Raw genomic sequence first — 21656 nt, 5'->3', positions numbered from 1 at the left:
TGTAACATGTTTGACTGAAGTTAGCGGCGTTTGTGACCAAGTAGAGGAATATTAAACGACATATTCGCCACACTAAGTAACGCTGTATTGTGTATTACGCTTCGAAGATGAGTGCGAGTGAAATCGAAAAGGTAAGCAGACGACAGCGGTTGGAGTGTCAGCTTGTAGAGAGTAGATGTTATCAGAATAACATGTACTCGAAGCATTTCCGTCCCCCTGAGCCCCCTTCTCTACTTGTTCTTGTTAACTCAGGACCCCGCAGCCCTGAAGGAGGACGGAAACGCCCTTTTCAAGGCAGGAGACATTCAGGGCGCTGTCTGCTGCTACAGCAAAGCAATAAAGCGGAGTGATAGCCAAGCAGAGCGGGCTGTTCTCTACCGCAACCGCTGTGCCTGCTACTTGAAACAGGAGGAGTACAGCAAGGCAGAGGCTGATGCCTCCAAAGGTGGGATTCATCACAGCCGAGGATGTGCATCAGATCACTGAGCCCACAGACACGTTTTAATCCAAGTTTAAATGAAGGGACACTTCCCCTTAATACACACATATTTTGAAATATTTCCATCCAGATACCTGTTGCGGTTAGTTGGACCTATGGGCTGTAGCTTAAACCTAACCTGGATTCTGAATGAGTTTGGGATGCTTAACCCTTGTGTTGCCTTCGGGTCAATTTGACCCGATTCAATGTTTCACCCTCCTGTCGCCTTCGGGTCAATATGACCCGATTCAATGTTTAACCCTCCTGTTACCTTTATATTTACTAACATATTTTACCCTTGAGGTCAATATGACCCCAGCTATTAAAATCTCCAGAAAATTATTAGAATTAATATTGTTTTCCAAGTTTAAGTGTGAGGTACTTTATGTTTGTTTGTTGACTCCCGAAAGAACACCAACATTAAACATTGAATCGGGTCAAAATGACACGAAGGCAACACAAGGGTTAAAGTGACACAATATTTCATTTTGAATGCTCAACAGCAGCTCTTTCAAATGACCCATACTCATGATGATCTAATTTAATTGAGAATCACTTTCTAAACGCATACACCCACCTACTATCGTGCGTGCGTGCATGTTATTGAATGTCGTGTCTGTCACTCCTTCCAGCTCTCGATGCTGACCCGGGGGATATGAAGGCCAGGTTTCGGAGAGCTCAGGCTTTCCAGAAACTCTGTCGGCTTGATCAGGCGTTTCTGGATGCCCAGAGGTGTGCCCAGGTGGAGCCCAAAAACAAAACCTTCCATGATCTGCTCAGACAGCTGGGAGCACAGATCCAGCAGAAGGTAATGCATTTTGAGTGGATGATGTGTCAGGGAGGTTTGTTTTTGAAACGGTGCCCTGAAGAAACTGTTGCTAATTAGGGTCTTTTCTCTTCCCGTGTAGTCAGTGCAACTGAACTCCACTGACGCTCGTGTGCAGCAAATGTTCTCCCTTCTCCTCGATGCATCTGCAAAAGACTCGGATCGACAAAAGGTAGGGCAACTCAGAAGGCAGGAACATAACTAAGCATCATTTGCTCTTCTATTATGCATTTGTTTTTTGTTAATTTTATCTTGATCTGTCTAATTGCTCCCAAAATGTCATCCATTAAACAATTTCAGGCTGCTCAGAATCTGGTGGTATTGTCTCGAGAAGATGCAGGAGCTGAGCAGATCTTCCGTAACGATGGCGTGAAGCTGATTCAGAAACTTCTTCAGTCAAAGCAGGAGGAGGTCGTCCTGTCTGCCCTGAGGACCCTGGTTGGGTTGTGCACAGGGCATCAGTCCAGAGTAAGTGTGACAGTTCCCTCTAAAGTTATTTACTACATCATCTTCAAAGTCCTGTTTTTAACCAGCGTGCACACTTGTGATTTGTTTCTTGAAACTCATAGATAAAACAGGAAGTGTATCCACAGTGATGGCCCTCTTATTTGTAATGTGTTCATTTTACTTCCATCCTTTACTGGTTGTTACTGCTGACATCCACTGTTATGTCCCCAGACCATGGCTATAGTGAATGAGCTGGGGATGGAGCAGCTATGTGCAGTCATGGGAGCAGGAGCCTCCACCGTCTCCTTGGCTGCCTGCCACCTGCTGCAGGTTATGTTCGAGGCACTGACAGAAGGCATGAACAAAGAGATCCGAGGGAAAGATCAAGCCATACTTCCTGGTGAGTTTGGCTTCGATTCTGATCATGTTTATTTTTGGAGTTGGCCACACATGAAAGTAAGAAATGCTTTCTGTCTTTGTGCTTTCACACATTATTGACTCTGTGACTGTAACACAGAACCCTCCAAGGAGCTGCGCTCGATGCTACGCCACATCATGGAAATGATGCCGGCATCTAATGTGTCGGGGCCGGGCAGAGACAGCGCCATCAACCTCCTGATCAAACAAGTTCCCCGAAAGTCCATGAAAAACCCAGATAACTCCCTCACGTTATGGGTGATAGACCAGGGTATGAAACACACCTGCACTTAATGTAGACACACTCACATGTTTATGCAATGATGGATCCAAAACAGTCCTTTTGCCAAACAGGACCATTTAAATATTTCAGTAGGTTGCACTAAGAGGCAAGAAGAGGAAGTATTTTTTCCCAATTGATATCTGCTTGCGGCCTCAGCCATTGTGACACCAGTTTTGATCTGGCATCGCTCCAACGAGATTAATTAGCTCCTTGTTCTTCTGCAGGACTGAAGAAAATCCTGGAGGTGGCTGGGACAGTCGCTGAGCTCTCAGACGGACCACCGCTTACAGACAACTCCCACATGAGCTGCTCTGTCTTACTCAGCAAACTCTACGATGACCTGAGAAGCGATGAAGAGAGGGACAATTTCAACACGCTATGTGAAGAATATATACAGTGAGTTGACCACTGAAACGTTGGAAACTTCCCAATTTCCAATGTTTATATTATTTGAGCGGCTTCATTCTGCAATAATTTCTGAACGGGTAAAACAAAATCCTTCATACAGGCGATAGGCCAAACAGTGGCATTCATTAACTAACTTGCTTTTCTGATATTTTTCTGGTTAGGCAACATTTTAGCCGACGAGGCCTAGACGGCAAGCTGCGAGCCATCCAGACGGTGTCGGTGCTCCTGCAAGGACCGAGCGACGTGGGTAACAGAACTCTGGAGATGTCCGGAATGATGGATGCAGTGATCGCTCTGTGTGCTTCCGAGGATGCAACTCACCAGCAGGTAGCAGTGGAGACTGTAATCCATGCGGCCGGCAAGGCAAAGAGAGCCTCCTTCATCACTGCCAACGGCGTGGCCCTTCTGAAGGATCTCTACAAGAAGAGCGACAACGACAAGATACGCGTGAGAGCTCTGGTGGTAAGTGCTGCACCAAAGCAAGTATGTTTATCTCAACTTGTTGGAGAAAAAAAGAACATCTATAAGTGAAGATAAATGATATATGGTGCTCTGATGGTTATTACACAGGGTTTGTGCAAGCTTGGTTCAGCTGGAGGGACAGACTTCAGCATGAAGCAGTTTGCTGAGGGATCCACGGTGAAGCTCGCCAAGCAGTGTAGGAAGTATGTTTGATTGTTGAATCTTTAGCATGGATACAGATTAAGAGAAATGTGTCATGCCTGGTCCATATTGTTGCATAACCTGATTTAAAAAACGTCAGATAATGAATTAATCGCAGTATGATAAGAAGCGAGCTGCATCTCTTTCTCTTTTAGGTGGCTTTGTAATGAGTCTCTGCCCAAAACATCCCGCCGGTGGTCTGTGGAAGGCCTCGCCTACCTCACTTTTGATGCCGATGTAAAGGAGGACTTCGTGGAAGACAAGAACGCTCTCCTGGCCATGTTTGAGCTGGCAAAGGTTATTGGAGGTTTTAATACTTGTGACACATGGACAATACACATTTCTTTGTGTGTCGTATGTGAATCCAACACTATAATAACTTACCCAAAACACTTGTGGAGTGTTGACAACCTTGGTTTACTTGTGCTCCTGCAGTCTGAGGACAAGACGGTGCTCTTTGCTGTGGGCTCCACATTAGTGAATTGCACCAACAGCTATGAAGTGGAGAAGCCAGACCCTCAGATGGTGGAGCTGGCCAAGTATGCAAAGCAGCATGTGCCTGAGGAGCACCCCAAGGTGCCATTTAAATTATTAATTTTTCACATAGAGCTACATTTACAACATAACATGATATTACTTAAATAGTGCACTGTAGCTCTGCTACTCTCATTTGTTACGTTGTTTTTCAAAACAATTTTACATCCGTATTTCTTTTTTGAGTTATATATTTATATGTCTTTCCATGTGTCAGGATGCACCTTCTTACGTAGAGAAAAGACTGGGAAAGCTGCTGGAGTCTGGTGTGGTGTCTGCGTTGGTGTGTATGGTGAAACAGGAAAGTCCTGCCCTCACTGAGGCTTGTAAAGACTGTATCGCCAGGTAGGAAAATGGCAGTCAAGTCTTTTTCACTCACTGTTCTCTCTGGAGACTTTCCGTTAATGCCCGACCTCACAACAGGGTGTTCTTGGCTTTGGTGGAACGACAGGAAGACAGAGGCACAGTGGTGGCACAGGGTGGAGGAAAGGTAGAATACCCATGTAGTTTAATCTGCACACTGATCTAAATGCCTTACTTTATTTAGTAGGTTTACATGATGTGTTTTGACTGTTTTCCTTCATAGGCTTTGATCCCACTGGCATTTGACAACACCGATTTAGGTAAAGTCAAAGCAGCACAAGCCCTGGCTAAAATCACCATCACATCTAACCCACAGATAGCCTTCCCAGGAGAACGGGTAAGAAGAACTGCCCGCTACGAGATAACACATAAACAAACTTAAAGACCTTTTCCTATTTAACCATGTATACTTTTCTGTTGTCAGATCTATGAGATGGTGCGCCCCCTCATCAGTCTTCTGAGTCTTGAATGCACCCTGCTGCAGAACTTTGAGGCACTCATGGCTCTTACCAACTTGGCCGGCATCAGTGAAAGAATCAGGTTGGCCACTAGGGGGAGTCTCTCATAAGAATGTACAAACTATTGTAATGGGACATTACCTACAAGTATGTTCAGTGTATGTCTTTTGTTTACCTACTTATTTACCTTCCTCAAAGAAAAGAACACTTTTAATGAATTGTTACGGATTAATTATTTTATAGTCAAACATGCAGGAGCCTAGTTTGCTTCTTAAAAATGTAAAAGAATCTATTCTATAAAGAAATATATATATATATATATATATAAACAGAGCTGTTTTTAAGACTTAAATCATAAACAGATTACAGATCAAGATTCCAGTCTTTCAAGTCTCTTATTTATTAATCACATATGTCATTTCACAGACAAAAGATCATAAAGGAGAAGGCTGTCTCAAAAATTGAAGGTTACATGTTTGAGGAGCATGGCCTAGTCCGAGCCGCTGCCACAGAGTGCATGTGTAATCTGGTTTTAAGCACAGAGGTAAGAGGCATATCCATAGATGATTGCATGGTATACGTATGTTGAAAAGTGGAAGTAAAAGTGGCATGTCTTCAGGTGCAGAAGCTGTACCTGGCCACAGGGAACGATCGCCTGAAGCTGCTGGTGCTCTACAGCGGAGAGGAGGATGATAGGCTGCGGAAAGCCGCTGCGGGAACTCTGGCCATGCTGACCGCTGAGCAGCCTGAGCTCTGTGCACGCATCCCTGGAACAGTAAGCCGACCACTGCAGCAGCTCACCGTTCCCACACAGCCATCACTGTGGCATACAGCAATTAATGTATCTATTTAAGCCAACATCCCTTCCTCTTCTCTTCTCAGACAACTCACTGGCTGGAGATTATACAGTCGCTATTGCTCTGTGAAATAACCGACCTACGCCACCGTGGAGTGGTCATAGTGTACAACATGATGCAGGCGGAGAAGAGTCTGGCTGAGACAATCATGGAGAGTGAAGTTCTGGAGATCCTTTCCGTCTTGGCCAAGGGAGGAGAGGGCACGCCGGAGCCTGTTTCTAAGACTGCGAAGAACTGTCTGGACCAGGCCGTTAAGTACAGCATCATCATGACCAGGGAAGGGAGAGAAAAGGTTAAAGGGACTGAACCCTGAGAACACAGCTGCAGCATGTATATGTGTCTGCTGGTAATGTTAAAATGATTTGTTTTTAATTTTATGCGGGAACAGTGGAATCCTTTCCCTATTGCAGGAAATCAGTTTTGGTCTGGATGGGTACAAGCCGACACTGAAATGCTCACGTCTTAACCAACATCTGTGAAAAGCAGTAACAAATCAAAGAGGAAAGGTAGTACATGACAGCTAGGAGATTCTCACTGAAGTGGTTTGCTGTTTCACTCATTTTATTAATCTAAATTGTACTCCATGTGCACATCGAGAAAGGGCTTTCTACCAGAAATCACTCTTTTTCGGTTTAAGCAACAAACCAAGCTGCTTAGATTTTAGGAAAAGATAATGTTTTGGGTTATAAATTAAATCCTTTCTTTGCACTGTATGATGACGGACCACCACCAAATCTTTGTTCGACTTTGAGACCAATAAGGCAACTCTATACATTCTTTACCAAGGATTGCTATTCTTTGATATTTGCAAATGTTTTTCTTTGTATCATGATTATTCCCCAAAATACATTATCTATTTTTCATTGTATACACTGCTATCATTAACCTACATGTGTCTTACGAAAACATGTAATTCACATAATTGTGCGTTTTAATATTATCATTATTATCACTCCACTACATCCACGGGGTTGTATGGTTGGTCGTTTTTGTAGTTTTCACTGAATAAAACTTCTGCACCAGAATCATATCGTCACGTTTGTCACTTTGCAACAATAATGTAGCGCATGCGCAGTACATCCCGGTGCGACATATACCAGTGTTTAAACTTTGCGGACAACTGCGCCGCAGCCTCAGCGGCGTAAAGAGAGCAGGAGCGTTTCCAATGCGGTGGTTCGGATTCGGCTTTAACGCCTTTGGACAGATACGTGTCCACGAGAAGCTGACGGAAGGAGCGCGTGGCGACGCTAATGAAGTCAAAGTGAGCGGTCCAACAGAGCTCACGAGCCCGGCCGACAGACCCGGCTGCTGCGTGAAGGCTGCATGTCAGATAAGAGCAAGTTGGAGTCGGAGAGCGTCTTTGCATATGGATAGTAAGTCTATTGGAGGCGCTCGTGTTACTTGTTCCGTACGTCTGTGATATCGCATTCACTCCCCTGTTAGGCGACAGCGGTGTGTGCCTCGCGGGCTTCCTCTCCAGTGACGCATGCAGCGGGCTTCCTTTGTGGGAGAGCCGCGGCTGTAGAGACGCCCTCATCGGCGAGTCGTACTTGACCCTCGCTTTCTCGGACCGACTTGAGTCCTGGGATCTGCAGAAGGAAGAGAAGACTCCAGCGTGGAGCATGGAAATTAAAACACCCCCCGAGAGCTCTGGTAATTTAGGTCAATCATTTGACCGAGCTACTAGAAGTGTAATGTGGTGATTGGCTAAACGGTGCACTTCTCGCTGCTTTCCAGGAGCCTCTGTGGGTCTCCCGTTGGTTCCGGGGGGCTACATCGCCACGAAGCCGCCCCTCTACCGCTCCTTATCGCCTCAGCTGAGAGCCAAGTGTCTGGCACTGAGTTCAGAGCATGCCATCCTCCTCAGTGCCTCTGGAGCTGTGTACACATGGGGACTGGGCAGGTAGACCTAACACCTGGCTAGTGGGGAAAACGTTCTCACACACACACACAATAGATTTTGAACATGGGGAAATAATTAAGGCTTTTGTGTGTGTGGGTGTGTCTCTGTGTGTGTGTATGTGTGTCTGTTTTTTTTTGACAGTCATGGTCAGTTAGGGCACGGAGGCCTCGGCTCTGAGGAGGAGCCCAGGGCGGTGGAGGCACTCTTGGGGATGCCCATGAGCTGTATAGCTACAGGAAGCTGGCACACTGTCTGTATTAGTGGTAAGTTTCTCCCAAGATGTTGGCAGTGGAAAAAGTTTTGAAAAGAAGAAAAAAAACCTCAAATTACCTTTTTCATCAGATGGGGGTGATCTCTACGTGTGGGGATGGAATGAAAGTGGCCAGCTTGGACTTCCATCACGAGGTCTGAGGAAAGCACTGCAGCAGCAAAGTAGCCAACAAGCAGGTAAATGTGTCCTAGTATTGAGTAGTTGTTTAAAAAAATACAGTAATGTGACATTTCACCTCAAATCAATCAAACTCCTATTTATTTGGACCCACAGTGCTATCTATCAATGCTGATCGTGCACCTCGCCCCACATGCACGTCACTCGACTGCATCGTGCGATTTCATGATGCGTTTCCACAGCATCTATAAAAGATGCTTTGCTAAATGATTGACTGAACAAGAGGGGGATATGGTCACCATTAGGATGCAATATCTTTTCCAATGTATTTGTGGCATTTTAAGCACCACAAACTAAATGTCATCAAGTGCTATTGTAGGTGAGCTGCGGTTGAAATATCCCAATGCAAATTCACAAACTAATTTAAATGTACATCGATGGGAAATGCTTTACGTTGTTCATAAATGAACCACCCTCCTAATCCTGAGTGTCAAACTGCTACATTATTGTCCGGAACAGAAGCACTGCTTCAAGATGCCGGCACGTCTCCCGTCAAAGAGCCTCATGAGGGAGAACAGGAAGATGTATTCATATCAATCCAGGCATTCCCGGCTCTGCTGGACATCACGCCGTCATGTGACATCAGATCAGTCAGCTGTGGGTCCCGTCACACAGCTGCAGTAACAAGTGAGAAACCACACTGGTTGTATACTAATGCACATATTCTTGGCAAATCTGTCATCTTTATTTGATATTTTCTTTTTCCAGCCACAGGGGACCTCTACACTTGGGGCTGGGGTAAGTTTGAATTTGAGCTAAATGACACCCAAACTGACTTTAAAACTGTTGAGAATGCATTTAATCAAATAAATGATAAGATCTTTATAGCACTGCCCCACTACCAATTTAAATATTTAGTATGCTTAGAGCACAACTTAAGTATATCTTTAACTTATCTTGTCTATCACCATTTCAGGTGACTATGGCCAACTTGGACACCAGACTTTAATCAGTTCAGATGAGCCCCAGCGGGTGGAGTTCTTCAGGGAGCAGCAGATGCATGTGGCTGACGTAGTGTGTGGGTCATGGAACACCTTCGCTGCTGTCGCCAAGAAGGAAGTATCTTGTTCTTAAATATATAATTGAATCCCCTTTAATAAACGTGGACGCTGGACAATATTCCAGGAAGTGAATTATTACAACAAAAGACTGAATTTATTTTGTGATGTACAAGTTCTTGTTTGTTCTATTAAAAACAGACAACTTCATAAATGAGCACTTTTTGAAAGTATTTAAAATGTTCTTTATAGAAAAAAGAAAAATCATAAGTTTTTATATTTTACAAAGGATACATCAAATAGTTAAGGCAATAAAATCTTTAGGTGGATATAATTTAAGGCAAATCTTTAAAATTCTCGTTCTCATTGAAATCTAAAGACCATTTCAGAGTTAAAAGTAGATGTATTTCCTCAGCCGGCTGGAGTTCTTCACAGCACAATCTTAAAAGAACTGGAGAAATCAAAATATAACAGAAGCAGTTAGGAGCGACCATAATTGTGCAGCGTAAAGTACACATCAGTGATGGCAGCAATTCGACTTTTAATCACCTGACAAAATCCGGTGACCTTGAAATGACGTGCTGAAACTCTGAGAGGTTCACAGTTCCATCCTTGTCGATGTCGGACTCTTCAAGAATCTGAAAAACATGCAGGGGCAACAACTGTTACTCACATCAGTGCACCAACCACAGGCTGTGTTAACCACCGAGTGCCCCTCCCCACATCTTTTAAAGAGCAGCCGGCTTGGAGAACTCACATTGCTGATGAGCTGTCTCATCTCCTCCGTGGTGAGCCTCGTGTCGTCTGTCTCGCCAGTCAGGCAGTTGACCAGCTTCTCCAGATCACCACAGTCCAGAGTTCCATCATCATCAAAGTCTGAAAGTATTAATACACGTATTAGACAGATTCATAGTGCTAAAAATATCATTACTAACAATCAACTTATTTACCAAATATACGGAAGGCATAGTGAGATTTGATTTCCATAGTCGCGGAGTCGCTGAAGGCACTCAAGAGATCCAGAAAGTCCTCAAATGTGAGGCTTCCATCTTTGTATTCAGACGTTGAGAAAACATGGCAGATTCTTCTCCTGAAAGGGTTGCACTGTGCCAGGAACAAGTACAAGGGTCAGGAGAGTTTATCAGTCCTTGAAGCACTTCCCCCAGAACGCACCAAGCACAGGACGGTCTTAGTCATGCAATGATAAGTGTGTTTGTTCTGCTTTATTATCAAGGAGCTGCTCACCTTGAGCTCGGGCAGAGTGAGGATCCTCTCCACTGGTACTCTGGCGTTTGGAAGGTCTTTCTCATCTTTTGTGAGCAGTTCAGTGAATCTCTTGTTGGCACTAAATAAACAAAAACAGCTTAATCATGGATGCTCTTTAAAACAAGTTTTTGAAGTTAACATTTGTAATATTGCAAGATCACTTACAGAAGAATTTCTTGTTTTGTCAAGAATGTCAGCTCCTAAAAGTTAAAGTGAGCATTATTGAAATGACAAGTCACAGATTACCTGAACCAACACTTTCCCCACACGAGAACACATGTAGGAGTTTTATTCTCACAACACATCCACGGTTAGCCTGACTAGTGGTATTAGCAGCATTAGCGTCCACTGTATGGATAAGCGTGAGTTAAGTTTAGTTTAACAGTCCGCGTGTAAACCATCCGGACACTTCGGGAGACACGACGGCTCCAGCTACGCGATGTATGCCGCCTTTACCCTCCGGGCTAACATGGCTGTGTTACTTCATTACAGGGCGTACAAACAAACACTCAACTTGCGCCTCGGTTACGTCACGAGGTCTTCGCTTTGGGCACTTACCTGATATTCTGAGAGCAAATCCTTCCCAAGTTGACTGGCCGTGGTGCCCATCCTGAAGGGGTTCGACTCGAAGATGTACTTTAGTTGTTGTTTGGAGTTACCCACCGAACTGCTGGGCGACTTCTTCTCTTTCTAATGTTTACCGCCTACTTCCGGTAATGTTCCCTCTCCTCGTGACGTACTCGCAAACATGACAGCTGGAGCGAGCATGGGTCGTTATAACTTATTCATCCGACAGTGGCTTTATCTTGAAACACTTCGTATGTATCATACAAAAAGAAGCCCGATTTCGTACTTAAGGGTTTTTGTTTTTTATTCGATTGCCACCGATTAAATTATTGTTCTACTTTTTAAAAGTAAAGTAAATTGTCCCTTTACTCGAGAGTGACAGTTGTTAAGTGACAATAAACAAGGGCAGATAAACATGATGAATGACATGCGACTTTGTACTTTTGATGCTACCTTTATTTTATTTACCAAAAGCTACCACGTGCTGTAACTACTGTACTTCAATATGCCAATATATTAAAAAATTAAAAGCTTGCATTATAAAAATGTAATTATATGTAAAAACTTAAAATTGGGAGAATTTAGGGAGATCCAGGTTATGCTCTCTAAATAAACAGTAATGATGTTATTTCCAATTGACCTGTATGAACTATAGTCTATTCAAAATGAAAATACTTTAGCAGAGTTCCCAGTCAAGTGGATCTAAAAAAGTAAATCTTTCGATAAATGCTCTTCTGTCTATTTGTTTTTATAAAGTTTTGTTTCTTTAACTTGATTTATTAATCTTGTTTTGTTTGTATTTTTTTGAATGTCCTCATGCCCACGTCCAATAACAAATCCAAAGTAAAACTCCAATACCTGTTTGAAACATCTTCATTTTATATATAATGTGCGACAAACGGGATACATTTAGTAGTTATTGCTGTTATTGTTTGAACCAACAAACATATGCATTTTCTTCAAAAAAATAACATAATTAATAATGGATTTAAGTTTACAAACAAAACTGCAAATTCTGCTAATGCATTAATCCACTGAGCATTCGCTACATATTTTTTCTGAACAATACTGGGTGAAGATGAGAAATAGACGAGGATCTTGACAGGAAGGTCAGACGATGGTTACTTAAACCCTGGAAAGAAGAGGTGCTAAGCTCCTGGATTTGTCTCCCAATCTGTTGTATCTGAAAAAATAAAAATATTCTTAATGCAGGAAATAGGATAATGTGCAAAAAGTGAAAGAAGTGATTAATCCATCTAATTGTTTAAGATCTTTCACATTATACTTAGACTCTAATCCCATCACAGTAATTTAGCTTTTTATTCTTACTAAATATAACATCTCTTATGCGTCTTCACAGATTGTACCTGTCATTTTCGTTCCCTCCTTGGTCTCAGCTGAAACACCAATCCCGTATTCGTTTTCACCGGTGACTCTGAAGAAGTAGACCCCTCCCTCCTCCAGGTCCGACACCTTGTATGACAGCCGGCGGCATTTGTCTGTGAGTCTTGTCCACCCCTTTCTGCTGATGTCCCGTATATCTACAAGGTAGTTCTGGACTGAGGCTCCTCCCTCATTCTCAGGGATATCCCAGGTAATAGTGGCAGAGTTCTTGGTCACATCTTTAACTGCTACATGATTTGGTGGACCAGGTGAATCCAAAACCCTCACATTCAGCATCAAAGAGGAAGATCCAGCAACATTTTTCAGTTTGACTACATATTTGCCAGAGTCATCGCGTGTTGCTCCTTCTAGTGTGATGGAGCTGACGAAGCTGCTGGTGTTGATCATTCCTCTGACTGTCAGATCTACATCTGCTTTGTCCCATGCCACACTAGGAACAGGCTTGCCTGTGAAAGGCACAGTCAAAGTGAAGGAGCTGCCATCTTTAACGAGCAGGGTCTTCCTAATATCTGTGCTAATATCAAACCTGGGCTCCTCCACTCTCTCCATGGTCACTTCAGGATCTGTTTCAGGACTGGGCTCACTGATGCCCATCTTGTTTATGGATCTGACAATAAAAACATATTCCGTCCCTGATGTGAGTCCCGTTACTGTAAACTCTGTTTTATCTGTGTTGGGAACCCCAACTTGAGTCCAGTTGTCTTCTGCTGATCTTCTGAATTCAACTCTGTAACCTGTTACTGCTGCTCCACCATCAAACAGCGGCTTGTTCCATGACAGAGTGATGGAAGACTTCGATGAATCAATGACGGTGGGTTTTGCCGGGGCGGAGGCTAGAAACTTTGGATCGTCTGCCAAAGTGAGTGGGCATGGGAGACTGGGTTCACTTAGCCCCGCAGCATTCTCAGCAAATACCCTGAATTCATACTCGCATCCCTCGTGCAGGCCGGAGGCTTTGACTCGTAAGTCATAGACAGGTTTCTTGTTCACGCGAACCCAACGGACACCCTGCTTCTCCCGCTTCTCGATGATGTAACCGCTGATGCGGCTATCGCCATCAGAGGCAGGTCTCTTCCAGCAGATAGTCATAGCCTCGACGGTTGCACTCGTGACCTCAACATCAGTGGGAGAAGATGGGATGGTGAAGGGATCCATGGCCTTATTGGGCTCACTTTCCAAAGTCTCACCTTCCCCATATTTGTTCACTGCTCTCACCCTAAACATGTATTCATTTCCTTTGAGGAGCTTAGTTATTTTGCAAGTAGTTGCCACCATTTCACCATACACAAGGCTCCATGCTACGCGGCTGGTTTCACACTTCTCTACAATGTAGTGGACGATCTCAGCACCGCCAGTCTCGTGCGGGACGTCCCATGAAAGGGTGCATTTCTCTGCTGAAAGTCCAGACACCCCGAGAGGTCCAGCAGGTGGGCCGGGTCTGTCCAGAACCTTACAGGTGATAGACTTAGATGTGGTGCCACCTGTACTCTGTAGGGTCAGAATATACTGTCCGGAGTCTTTCCTCACACTTTCTCTGATGAGTAGCGAGGTATGCATCTTTGTTGCGGTTATCTCAACCCGACCTTTGGTGCCGATATTTCTGCCATTTTTCAACCAAAACACTGTCGGGTTGGGGCAGCCAGAGATGTCAGCATCTATTCTTAGGATGTCTCCTGCTTTGACAACCACCACCTGTCTAAATTTGTCCTCCAAGATAATGTTGGGTGGCTTCACATCATGCTGCACTGTAACCGGCCCCGTGGTTTCAGAGGGCCCACTGAAGAGCTCAGCGGCATTCTTTGCGATCACTCGAAAATCATACTGTTCATCTTCTAAGAGGCCAGTCACTTCCAAGAAGGTGTCCAGTAAGTTGATAAAGTTGCACTTAAGCCAACAACTATTTGGCAGCTCTTTACGCTCAACAATATACCCAGTAATTTTAGCTCCACCATCATACTCTGGTTTGTCCCAAGTGAGGGAAACTGAGCTGTTTGTTATATTGGTGACTGTGAGGTTGTGTGGGGGATCGCACTGGTCTCTTGCTGCTCCAGGCTCAGATGCCTTACTGCATGGCCCAACACCAGCCATATTCTCAGCACAGACCCGGAACTCATATACCAGACCTTCTTCAACCGTTGTTATCTTGAACTGGTTCTCAGTCACTGGGTTTCTGTTTAACTTTGACCACAAAATACTGCTTTGATCTTTGCATTCAATATGATAACCAATGACAGGACTACCACCGTCACTGTCTGGCTTGCTCCACGCAACCACCATGACGGACTTTGAGGCACTAACAATACGAATATTTGTTGGTGAGTCAGGGGGCTTGAATGGATACTGGGCAACAACCGGGTCAGACTCAACAAAGTGGCTTTTGCCATAGCGATTCTCCGCAGCAACACGAAACTGATATTCAGTGCCCTGTGTCAAACGAGAAATCTTGATTGATGTTCTGGCAACTGTCGCTGACACGGTCTGCCACATTGTGCTGCTTGTATCTTTCTTCTCAACAACATAATTACTGATTTGACATCCGCCGGTGTAATGTGAGGGCTGCCACGACAAAGACATAAAGTCAGCACTCACTTCATCCACACTGAGGTCACTGGGTGGTCCAGGTTTTTCAAAAACAGTGACAAAGATTTCAGCAGATGTGGTTCCGGTCGAGTTGGTTAGGGTCACCTCATACATTCCGGCGTCTATTCTGGTGGCATCTTTGATAACAATCTGAGATGAGGTGTCAGATGTGTTCACATTCACTCTGCTTGTCTCTTTCAGCAGGTTGCCATCTTTCTTCCAGGCTAATATTGGTGTCGGTACACCCTTGAATGGAACATCAATCTTTAAATCGTTACCTGCCTTCACACTGAATGTATTGGACAACAAATGAATGATGGGCTCAGCGCTGGTATCCTTTAGTGTCACAGGTGGCAAAAGGGACTTCGGTTCACTTTTGCCCTTTTCATTCACAGCACTCACTCTAAAGAAGTACTCTCTTCCTGTTGCCAGCCCATTAATAGAAGCTTTCAGCGCTTTACTCTCTGAACACGTTGTCCATGTGTCATCTCCCTTAGCCTGCATCTCTACAATATAACATGTGATTTTGCTTCCTCCATCATGTTCAGGCTTCTCCCAAGAGAGTCTTGCACTATTGCATGCAACATCACTGAGTGTGATTTTTCCAGGAGGCAGAGGAGCCTCAGACAACTTAACAGCCTCAGTGGTCTCTGCTGGCAGTCCAGTGCCAAACTCATTGACAGCCACAACGCGGAAGTAATAGAAGCTCCCTTCCTGGAGGTAGTCAATCTTGCACGAGTTTCTCGCACAGTTACTGCAGACGCTTGTGAATGCCTTCCTGGCCTCCTCTCGCTTTTCTACGATGTAGTGCGAAATCTTTGCTCCTCCGTCAATGAGAGGTGCCTCCCAGGAGATTAACACAGAGTCCCTCTTTGCATCCTTGACCTGCAGGTTTGTTGGTGCGCTAGGAGAGTCCAACACTCTGACATTGATGAATGCAGATTTAGAGCCACTGCAGTTCTCGGCAGTCAACACATATTTTCCTGTGTCATTTCTGTTGACATTCTCAATCAATAACTCCGTGGAGGAGCTTGTGATCTCAATTTGAGCGCGCTCACTGACTGTGCCGCCTTCCTTTGACCATCTAACTTCAGGCTCTGGCCTTCCCCTGATGGTAACAAGGAGACGTAATGCGGAACAGGCTCGAACGCTGACAATTTTCCTCAAGGTAGTGTCCAACTCAATCTCAGGTGCCTCCAATTTCTCAGTAGCTACCACACAGCCAGGTATATCCACGCACTCCCCAACTCCAGCGGCATTCATCGCACGTATACGGAAATTGTACTTTGCATTTTCTCTCAGTCTTTTTACGGTGTAGTTTGTGTGCTCTACACCTGTGCTTGGCGTACAGGCGATCCACTCATCTTCTGCAGCTTCTTTCATCTCAACGACAAATCCACGGATGGCTGCTCCACCATCATAGATGGGTTTTGACCAGGTCAGAGACACAGTACTGCTGGTATAGTCAGTCACTTTGGGGTTTGTAGGGGGGCCAGGGCAGTAAGTAGCTTCACATACTTTTATAAACTCACTTGGCTCACTGGGTGGACCAACACCAGCAGCATTCTCTGCCAATACTCTAAACTGATAGTAATGTCCCTCCGCAAGTGCTGTGCATCGAAAGCGCAGGTCATTTAGTCTTCTCTTGTTGCATTTCGTCCACCTGACACTCTCTTTGTCACATTTCTCAAGGATGTAGCCATCAATCTCCGAGCCTCCGTCCGTCTCAGGCCTTTCCCATGATAGCACCATAGAGTCACCAGTCACAGCACTGGCTGCAGGGGTAGAAGGTGCACTAGGTGTTGTAAAAGGGTTTTGTGCGATGAAGGGGTCGGATTCCACAAACTCGCCAACACCAAATTTATTCACACCGGCAATTCTGAATATATACTCTTTACCAGGCACTAGTTTTGTCACTTTGTAACTGACGGCTTCAACGTGAGACTCAACCCCTGTCCATGTAACACGGCTGGTCTCCCTTTTTTCAATGATGTAGTGGGAAACACTGGCACCACCATCATTTAAAGGGAGGTTCCAGTAAAGACTACACTTCTCTGCACTGGCAACTTTCACCTTTAGAGGTCCATCTGGAGGACCAGGTTTATCCAGGACCTTTACAATAACAGTGATGGATGTAGTTCCACCCATATTACTGAGGCTTAAGACGAAGTGTCCCCCATCTGCTCGTGTACAGTCCCTGACCGTCAGAGTTGTATGAGTGAGGGTGTTTTTAACCTCTGTTCTCTGTGTTGCTTTGTCAATTTCTTTTCCATTCTTTAACCACGTTACTACAGGGAGGGGCTTCCCCAAGTAATCGGCATCAACGACGAATGTCTCACCAGCTTGAACAACAGTCGTAGTCTTGAACTTAGGATCAATGAACACTGTGGGTCCTTCAATAACATCCTGTGCGACGATGGTTACAGTTTCTGAAGGTGAACTCCAAACTCCAGCACCATTCTTAGCAGTTACTCTCAACTCATAACTTTGTCCTCCTGTCAGACCGGTGACTGTGAATTGATTCTCAATAACATTGGTGAAGTTAGCCTTCATCCATCTTCCATCTGGGAGCTCCCTCTTTTCAACAATGTAGCCCGTAATGGTGCTTCCACCATCATAGCTGGGTTTTGCCCATTGAAGTGTGATGTTCTCTCTCGTAATTACAACAGCTTCAGGTTTTCCAGGTGGATCACAGGGGTCTCTTGCCACATAGCATTCAGATATCTTGCTTGATGGGCTGAGTCCAGCAATATTCTCAGTAAAGACTCTGAATTCATACTCAATCCCTTCCTCCAGTCCACTTGTTTTTAAGCGAGCATCAGGTATAACAAGTTTGTTCAGCTTGGTCCATAAAATGCTGTTCTTCTCTTTCCGTTCAAGGTGATAGCCGATGACGGGGCTGCCTCCATCGTTTTCTGGAGGCGCCCATTCAACCACCATGCTGTACTTTGCCACTGTGGACACAAACGGGGGGCCAGCAGCAGTGGGAACATTAAAAGGATATTGTGCAATTACAATAGGAGAAGTGATTGCAGTACTCTTTCCAAACCGATTTTCTGCAAACACTCTGAATTGGTATTCATTCCCTGTCTTCAGTCTGGTGACTTTGATTGTGGTTCTTACTGTCGTTGCTGACACAGTCTGCCATTCTGTGCTTAGAGTTTCCCGTTTCTCCACGATGTAGTTGTCCAGCTGACAGCCTCCTGTGTATTCTGGAGGCTCCCAGGAAATGACAACGTAGTCCGAACTGATCTCATTAACCCTCACGGGCCCTGTGGGCTGGTCTGGCTTTTCAAGAACAACCACAGTGATGTCTCCCGTATGTTTTCCAGCACTGTTGCTTGCTGTGATAGAGTATTGACCACAGTGCTCCCTGGCTGCATGTCTGATATGAAGACCTGTTAACGATGATGTATTTGAAACCTCTAGCCTTGATGTCTCTTTGACTGCCTGACCCTCTCTTTTCCATTCAATCGTTGGTGCTGGTTGCCCAACCACTGGGATCTCTACCTTTAGATCTTCACCATTCTTGACAGTAAATGTGGCAAAGGCTATCTGAAGTTTTGGCTTAATAGCATTTTCCTTATCTGTAACCGGGCCAGGTTGGACCTCACGATTTGGATCTCCATTCTCTGCAGAAATGGCAGGCTGACCTGGTGTGGGTGTGGGTGGGGGGGGAGGGGACAAACAAAGCATGAAACATTAGATAGGATCCCTGTGCAGATTAATTATTAAAACATCCATGTGGTACTGAATAAGCCAAATAAATCTCTGTTATTTATTTATTTATTTGAGTGGACACATTAATATGAGTAAACTTATGATTCTAACTTTTTTTCCAATTGTAACTCACAATAATAAAACTGCTGGAGTTACTTCTGGAGTGGATGAAAGAACTTATATTATTTTGTTAAACTTTAGTTATGAGCCTAATACTGTTTGTTCCCCACAGGCACGACATACCTTGGACAATGACTGTGAGGGGTGACTGGGAATCTTCTGCTGCGAGATCTGCATCAGTATTCAGTGTCACATTTAGAGTGTGGGATTTATCTTCTGCTAGTTTTCCCACCTCAAGAGATTGGTAAAACACTCAATTAAAATGAATACCAGCTAAATCAATCAGGGCAATACATTTCTTTATTTCCTAATTTTCTAAGACTTTTTTTGGTTTCAAACCATTGGAAAAATAGCTTCACATATTTAATCACAATAGAATTTAAACAACATATTTTTTAACAAACTATAATGTACGTTATAGTGAACGGGATATGTTGGTAACAGAAACTGCTAATGGTGTTAAAAATAACCAGAGGCATGGTGGTGCCATCTGTTCCACCAAACTCATACAACTCTATGATGTTTTTAACTCTTAAGCTCTCACAAGGTTTAAATCATTACACTTTAGTAAGAAAAACACAAAAAGAAAAAGCAACAAGTAATTTGTAGGTGCCCTCAACTCTTCAATAACTCTTGTTTCAATAACCTCTAAGATATCATTGCTGACACAACTTACTTTGTTGCTGCTGGCTTCCATCGTTTCTCTCACTTGTCCTTATTTATGTGAGAAATTCAACGTGAATTTATAAATCCAGCTGGTTCAGTTGTTGACTGACGAGCACTCTGACTCTGTGGCAGACATTCACAACTCTGCCAATCACAGCCTGCTTTATCTCCCAAATGTGTATGCAGAGACTAAAATAACCATGACGCCTGATTGGCCAGCTGCTCATTCTTTCAAAGTTACTTGAGCCTGCACGAATCAGCTGTGATAAACTGGAAAGGGGCTCACCAGTAAAATATTGCCCACATACCATTTGGCTTTACAGTTTATCCATGTCCTCTAAATAGCTTTGTTTGTGTGGGGCTGTTGGTTGGTTATATATGTGCCTTTATTAGGCTCACAAGAACCTTTCTAAACAAATGTTCAGCCACTACAACACTATGGGTAGGGAAAGGCAGTGGTTAAATGTAACTGAGTACATGTACTCAAGTACTGACAGGACCCATGATGACAAACACATACTTTTACTTTTGATATGTTTTGTATATGTTGCTGATAACTGTACTTTTATTTAAGTGAATGCAATACTTTTATTTTTAATTGAGTGTTTCTTTTGCTTGGTAGCCTATACTTAAATGATTGGAATACATCTTCTACCACTGGGTGAAGACTACAAAACACTTAACATGTATTTTTATTGTGAGCTAAGTGTATGGGATCGGCAGGGATCTTCCTTACAGTATAAGATGGTATCAGCAAACGCTCACGTTTTCAATTGATTATGTATGTTTATAACGGTTTGTAAAAATACCCTCCCATCTCTTCTGTTACTATCAACAGACGTCTTCAATTATTAAAGTGTATATGAATGTATGTATATATATATATATATACATATATATGTATATATATATATACACACAACACATGTATGTATATATATATATATATAGTATACCGTTTTTAATGTGGTGACTGATGATGCAATTGCAAATTTGATTCAAAAACATTTATTCTGAAAGAATTAACCGGAAATACACGAATAAACACCAACGAAGAAGAACGCGTTTGACGTAGGAAGCTAACCGGTTCAAGAAAAATAAATGGATAGAAAACGAAACATTCAAGTGCAAGCCTTTAACACACTAAATCCGCTTTTCGTCTCTCGACACTGAATCTGAGTGATATCATAAAGGTGAGGACACTATCAGATCATATCAACTCAGGCTTGTGGGGAGACGAGCCTGATGTAGAGCCTGATGTAGAGTTGGCTAGCTATTAAACATGTGTCATTATCAGTGAAGGAATATAACGTTAAGCACACGTACTGTATTTAAGTACGAAATTGAGGTACCTGTATTTCTTGAATGGTTCTTCTTCCAGTCTGCTACCATTCAGGGGAAACTTTGAGCTCCACTACATGAGTCAAAGTTATCGTTAGTAGTTTCTATACTTCAGACTATGATTTTCTGTAGATCAATTCGATGAAAATATGATGAACAATGCGTGTTTTATAAATTCACCATATATTTTGTGCGTTAAATATATAAAAATTATAGTTATAATCCAATAATAATAAAACACTCGCTGGGCTCAGTATTATGAGTACTACATTTTAATGATAATATTTACGCACTTGTACTTAAGTATGAATCCATTGCTTGTAATTGAGTAAAGGAGCAAAATAATTATTCCACTCCTGGTCAGTGTGAAGGTGATCAGTTTGGTGGGCGGGAGTAATTGATTAGTAAATGATTCCAGCTGTAGAATACTGTCTGTACTTTACAGCTGGAATGAATTACTAATCAATTACTGGGGAAATGAACTGGCAACTATTTAGATGGTTGTGCATCTTCTCAAATGGGAATGTTTTCTTCACCTTTATGATGGTAATCAACACTAAACTGTCGTCAATTTAGTTGACTATAAAATGTATGACTCTATCAAAAGAATCATGGGCAGGTGATCTGTATTGGCGGCCATGTCCACAGGCCACATGTGACCTGGCTCCCCTGATGATTCAGCAGAATGACACCGTGGTGAACCAAACCCCACGCCTCTCTGACTCTCTGCCTCACTGTTCACCAGCAGATCCAACCATGTCGCTCCAGTTTGTGTATAGCAACCAGGACTTTGTCGCAGATGTGCATCGGTGCAATGGCAACAGACTTGGATCACCGGCGACAGAGTTTGACGCGACCGTCCAAGCCGGCTGGACAGACAGGATGACCAGGGGGCTCTTCCGCTACCAT

General features: G+C 43.7%; 4 protein-coding genes across 4 annotated transcripts; 2 read left to right on the top strand and 2 right to left on the bottom strand.

Moving 5' to 3' along the window:
• unc45a (unc-45 myosin chaperone A) lies at positions 1-6759 on the top strand. Its single transcript, XM_056416190.1, has 19 exons — positions 1-131; positions 253-445; positions 1111-1286; positions 1387-1476; positions 1605-1772; positions 1983-2151; positions 2269-2439; positions 2676-2847; positions 3021-3321; positions 3430-3524; positions 3678-3819; positions 3958-4098; positions 4274-4401; positions 4480-4546; positions 4643-4756; positions 4844-4959; positions 5304-5421; positions 5497-5652; positions 5760-6759. Exons 1-19 carry the CDS (start codon positions 108-110, stop codon positions 6045-6047), a joined length of 2829 nt encoding a protein of 942 aa, XP_056272165.1. The 5' UTR covers positions 1-107; the 3' UTR covers positions 6048-6759.
• Positions 6760-6826: 67 nt separating this feature from the next.
• On the top strand, positions 6827-9537 carry LOC130194965 (RCC1 domain-containing protein 1-like). The gene is made up of 8 exons (XM_056416191.1): positions 6827-7107; positions 7178-7387; positions 7472-7637; positions 7779-7900; positions 7980-8084; positions 8545-8712; positions 8794-8823; positions 9002-9537. The coding sequence occupies exons 1-8, from the start codon at positions 6900-6902 to the stop codon at positions 9157-9159; spliced, it is 1167 nt and encodes a 388-aa protein (XP_056272166.1). The 5' UTR covers positions 6827-6899; the 3' UTR covers positions 9160-9537.
• LOC130194966 (calcium and integrin-binding protein 1-like) lies at positions 9205-11677 on the bottom strand. Its single transcript, XM_056416193.1, has 7 exons — positions 10908-11677; positions 10515-10549; positions 10329-10428; positions 10034-10187; positions 9841-9959; positions 9633-9721; positions 9205-9534 (listed from the first exon to the last, which is right to left on the bottom strand). Exons 1-7 carry the CDS (start codon positions 10956-10958, stop codon positions 9513-9515), a joined length of 570 nt encoding a protein of 189 aa, XP_056272168.1. The 5' UTR covers positions 10959-11677; the 3' UTR covers positions 9205-9512.
• A 94-nt stretch (positions 11678-11771) lies between these two features.
• Positions 11772-20106, bottom strand: LOC130194963 (titin-like). Its single transcript, XM_056416189.1, has 4 exons — positions 19417-20106; positions 18864-18972; positions 12284-18553; positions 11772-12099 (listed from the first exon to the last, which is right to left on the bottom strand). The coding sequence occupies exons 1-4, from the start codon at positions 19435-19437 to the stop codon at positions 12065-12067; spliced, it is 6435 nt and encodes a 2144-aa protein (XP_056272164.1). The 5' UTR covers positions 19438-20106; the 3' UTR covers positions 11772-12064.
• Between the last annotated feature and the right edge of the window lie 1550 nt (positions 20107-21656).

This window comes from Pseudoliparis swirei, chromosome 6 (assembly GCF_029220125.1).
Source record: "Pseudoliparis swirei isolate HS2019 ecotype Mariana Trench chromosome 6, NWPU_hadal_v1, whole genome shotgun sequence".
Taxonomy (NCBI): Eukaryota; Metazoa; Chordata; class Actinopteri; order Perciformes; family Liparidae; genus Pseudoliparis; species Pseudoliparis swirei.
Note: the sequence above shows the minus strand (reverse complement) of the source record. Positions and strands in the feature narration are given on the sequence as shown.

Excerpts from the sequence above, each read along its gene's own strand:
- unc45a (XM_056416190.1), top strand. The coding sequence starts at position 108 with ATGAGTGCGAGTGAAATCGAAAAG. Across the intron at positions 4,402-4,479 it reads TGTAAAGACTGTATCGCCAG|GGTGTTCTTGGCTTTGGTGG; the intron begins GTAGGAAAATGG and ends ACCTCACAACAG. Across the intron at positions 4,960-5,303 it reads GGCATCAGTGAAAGAATCAG|ACAAAAGATCATAAAGGAGA; the intron begins GTTGGCCACTAG and ends GTCATTTCACAG.
- LOC130194965 (XM_056416191.1), top strand. The coding sequence starts at position 6,900 with ATGCGGTGGTTCGGATTCGGCTTTAACGCCTTTGGACAGATACGTGTC. Across the intron at positions 7,901-7,979 it reads GCACACTGTCTGTATTAGTG|ATGGGGGTGATCTCTACGTG; the intron begins GTAAGTTTCTCC and ends CTTTTTCATCAG. Across the intron at positions 8,085-8,544 it reads GCAAAGTAGCCAACAAGCAG|AAGCACTGCTTCAAGATGCC; the intron begins GTAAATGTGTCC and ends TGTCCGGAACAG.
- LOC130194966 (XM_056416193.1), bottom strand. The coding sequence starts at position 10,958 with ATGGGCACCACGGCCAGTCAACTTGGGAAGGATTTGCTCTCAGAATAT. Across the intron at positions 10,188-10,328 it reads TCACTCTGCCCGAGCTCAAG|TGCAACCCTTTCAGGAGAAG; the intron begins GTGAGCAGCTCC and ends TTCCTGGCACAG. Across the intron at positions 9,535-9,632 it reads AGGTCACCGGATTTTGTCAG|TTCTTTTAAGATTGTGCTGT; the intron begins GTGATTAAAAGT and ends TGATTTCTCCAG.
- LOC130194963 (XM_056416189.1), bottom strand. The coding sequence starts at position 19,437 with ATGGAAGCCAGCAGCAACAAA. Across the intron at positions 18,973-19,416 it reads TGGAAGCCAGCAGCAACAAA|GTGGGAAAACTAGCAGAAGA; the intron begins GTAAGTTGTGTC and ends CAATCTCTTGAG. Across the intron at positions 18,554-18,863 it reads CCTCACAGTCATTGTCCAAG|GTCAGCCTGCCATTTCTGCA; the intron begins GTATGTCGTGCC and ends CACCCACACCAG.